The 2,718-nt window shown below is 33.1% G+C and overlaps 1 protein-coding gene across 1 annotated transcript; it reads left to right on the top strand.

Moving 5' to 3' along the window:
• Nucleotides 1–277: 277 nt before the first annotated feature.
• LOC119612699 (tRNA-splicing endonuclease subunit Sen34) lies at nt 278–2,269 on the top strand. Its single transcript, XM_037968547.1, is given in 7 exon segments — nt 278–396; nt 460–546; nt 613–732; nt 735–872; nt 1,676–1,783; nt 1,843–2,013; nt 2,016–2,269. Coding segments are annotated over 7 exon segments (891 nt in total). The 5' UTR covers nt 278–302; the 3' UTR covers nt 2,189–2,269.
• The last annotated feature ends 449 nt before the right edge of the window (nt 2,270–2,718 follow it).

Genomic DNA, 2,718 nt, shown 5'->3' with positions numbered 1-2,718 from the left:
TCCTAGTAAAACTTGGAGAAAGGATTTATTTTTAATTTTTAAGAATTTTTTATTCATCCCTGCATAATTTCTTACACAACTTTTGAGCTTGCTCTGTTTTGTTGTTATAAACAATATATTTGCTTCCAAAATCCCATTTTCTGATCTCTCGGATTCCGTTTTTATTTAAAATCGTAGAAAAATTAAAAACTAAACGTAGTTGAAAACTTAGCCGGCTTACAGTCGATTTTAAACCGACGCCGACATATTTAGTGTCAGTCGCCGCCGCCGTTAATATTTGTCGGCGCAGGGCTCTGCCGAGAATGGACACAAAATTAGAGGAAAAAGGCGCCAGTCAGGAAAATAAAATAAAATTAACTTTATTAAACAGTACCGGCTATGTTTTTGAGGTAAAAGGTAAGTTTTTAACATAATTTAATAGAAATATGTGAAGTTTTTATAAAATTCATAAAATTACAGATTATATGACCCTGCGCAAGCATCACCACATAGTGGGAGCTCTGGTGGGCACTTGTACCAATCGAGGATGGTCGGCCAATGATTGCAGTGGAGTAGAAGTGTTGTAATAATGTCCAATTATATGTTGTATATTAAAACAATCGGAAATTTCAGCCATGCCGGTTGAGTTGTCACCCTTGGAGACAAGACTTTTGTTAGAGCAAGGTATTGCCGAGTTGGTTTCTAAGAAAGAGCATTTGTTAAGGGAATCGAGTAACGAAGAGCTACTTGAATATGGGAAAACTTTGATGTAAGAATAAATCAACAAAAGGACACTTTAAATGAGGAAAAGTTGAAAGAATCTGAGAGGAATATGGAGAAAATTATGGCCGGGAAAAGGAAAAAGTTGCTCAAGCAAGGAGTACAGGAGAAAGGTAAGGAAACTATAACAATATGTCTTAAACTTTAAGGAAACAAACTTCAAAAGAAATTTATACAAACGTTTGTTATTTATTTAGACTAGACTATAGACTAGACTAGACTAGACTAGACTAGACTATAGACTAGACTATAGACTAGACTATAGACTAGACTATAGACTAGACTATAGACTAGACTATAGACTAGACTATAGACTAGACTATAGACTAGACTATAGACTAGACTATAGACTAGACTATAGACTAGACTATAGACTAGACTATAGACTAGACTATAGACTAGACTATAGACTAGGACTATAGAACTAGACTATAGACTAGACTATAGACTAGACTATAGACTAGACTATAGACTAGACTATAGACTAGGACTATGTAGACTATGACTAGTAGACTAGACTATAGACTAGACTATAGACTAGACTATAGACTAGACTATAGATAGACTAGACTAGATATAGGACTAGACTATAGACTAGACTATAGACTAGACTATAGACTAGACTATAGACTAGACTATAGGACTAGACATAGACAACACTGTACACTAGACTAGACTTAAACAAGACTCTAGACAAGACTATAGACTAGAACTATAGACTAAACTGTAGACTAGACTATATGACTATACTATAGGCTAGACTATACTATAGACTAGACTATAAACTAGACTATAAACTAGACCATAGACTAGACTATAAACTAGAATACATTTAGACTAAAGTATAAACTGGACTAGACTGTAAATTATATAATTTTTGCATTCCTATTCAACTAGTTTTCATTCTATTCCATAGACATTCATTTACATCCCTCAGAGATATTACAGGAAATACGTGCTGGCCTTAAATTCGACAGTAGGAATGCTTTACTGGACATACCCTGTGCACATGCAGAGGAGCATGGTAATAAACTTTTAACTTCCTTCAAAATACTTAACTAATTCCTTATTTTACTCCCACAGAAGCCCAACTGGTGCATTTCCTGGAACCTGATCATTCCCTCAAATATTTAGTTTTTCGCGATTACTGGTTACAAGGCAAATATGTAACCTGTGGTGATGCCTTTGGTGCCGACTTCTTAGTCTACCCAGGAGATCCTCTTCTATATCATGCTTCCCACATTGTTATTTTGCTAAAAGCTCTAAAATCAATCCTTTGGATTTGGTGACAAAAGTACGTCTGTCGGTGACTGTAAACAAATTGTGTGTTTTCGCCTATTTAGATGAGGAGGCAAAGGATGAGGATGGAAAACCTAAAATCATCTATCAAACATTTGTTTGGGAAGGTAATCGTGGCAAGGAGCGTTGAGAACTTTAGAAGAAGCAAGGGAGTTATAATTCAAGACAGAAAGGTAATTTTTTTTAAAATTTTTCTAGTTTTGTAAAAAAAGTCTTATCACAAATGAAGAACAAATATTAAACAAATAAATATAAACAAAGAAAACTGAGTTTTAAACACTATGGGGAAATCAAATAAAAATGTTCAATACATTATGGGATCTAAAGGAATTGTTATTCTAATAAGAATCTGAACAAAAATTATAAATGATATTTTCAACTTAGAACAAATGTTGAAAATTTTTCTAAACCAAAGAGATAAATTTGGGCAAAATTTGCTAAGAAATTTCTAGAGAAAATATTTTGATGCAAATTTGCGCAAACTTTGCTTTACAAACTTTTGTTGCAAATTTAAACAACTTTCATGTAACTTTGGGCAAAGTTACGCAAAATCTAAACAATTATGTTTCCCTTCTCTTTTTGTTCACAATTTTGTTGAATTCAATTTAAAATTTGAAATTTAATTGAATAATTTTTCAAATAAATTACAGCTCGTGGCAT

Source organism: Lucilia sericata, unplaced genomic scaffold, assembly GCF_015586225.1.
Source record: "Lucilia sericata isolate MDLA Ls3-8-SP2 unplaced genomic scaffold, ASM1558622v1 Contig001805F_arrow, whole genome shotgun sequence".
Lineage (NCBI taxonomy): Eukaryota > Metazoa > Arthropoda > Insecta > Diptera > Calliphoridae > Lucilia > Lucilia sericata.
The sequence above is the reverse complement of the archived record's forward strand: the minus strand, read 5'-3'. Positions and strand labels throughout refer to the sequence as shown.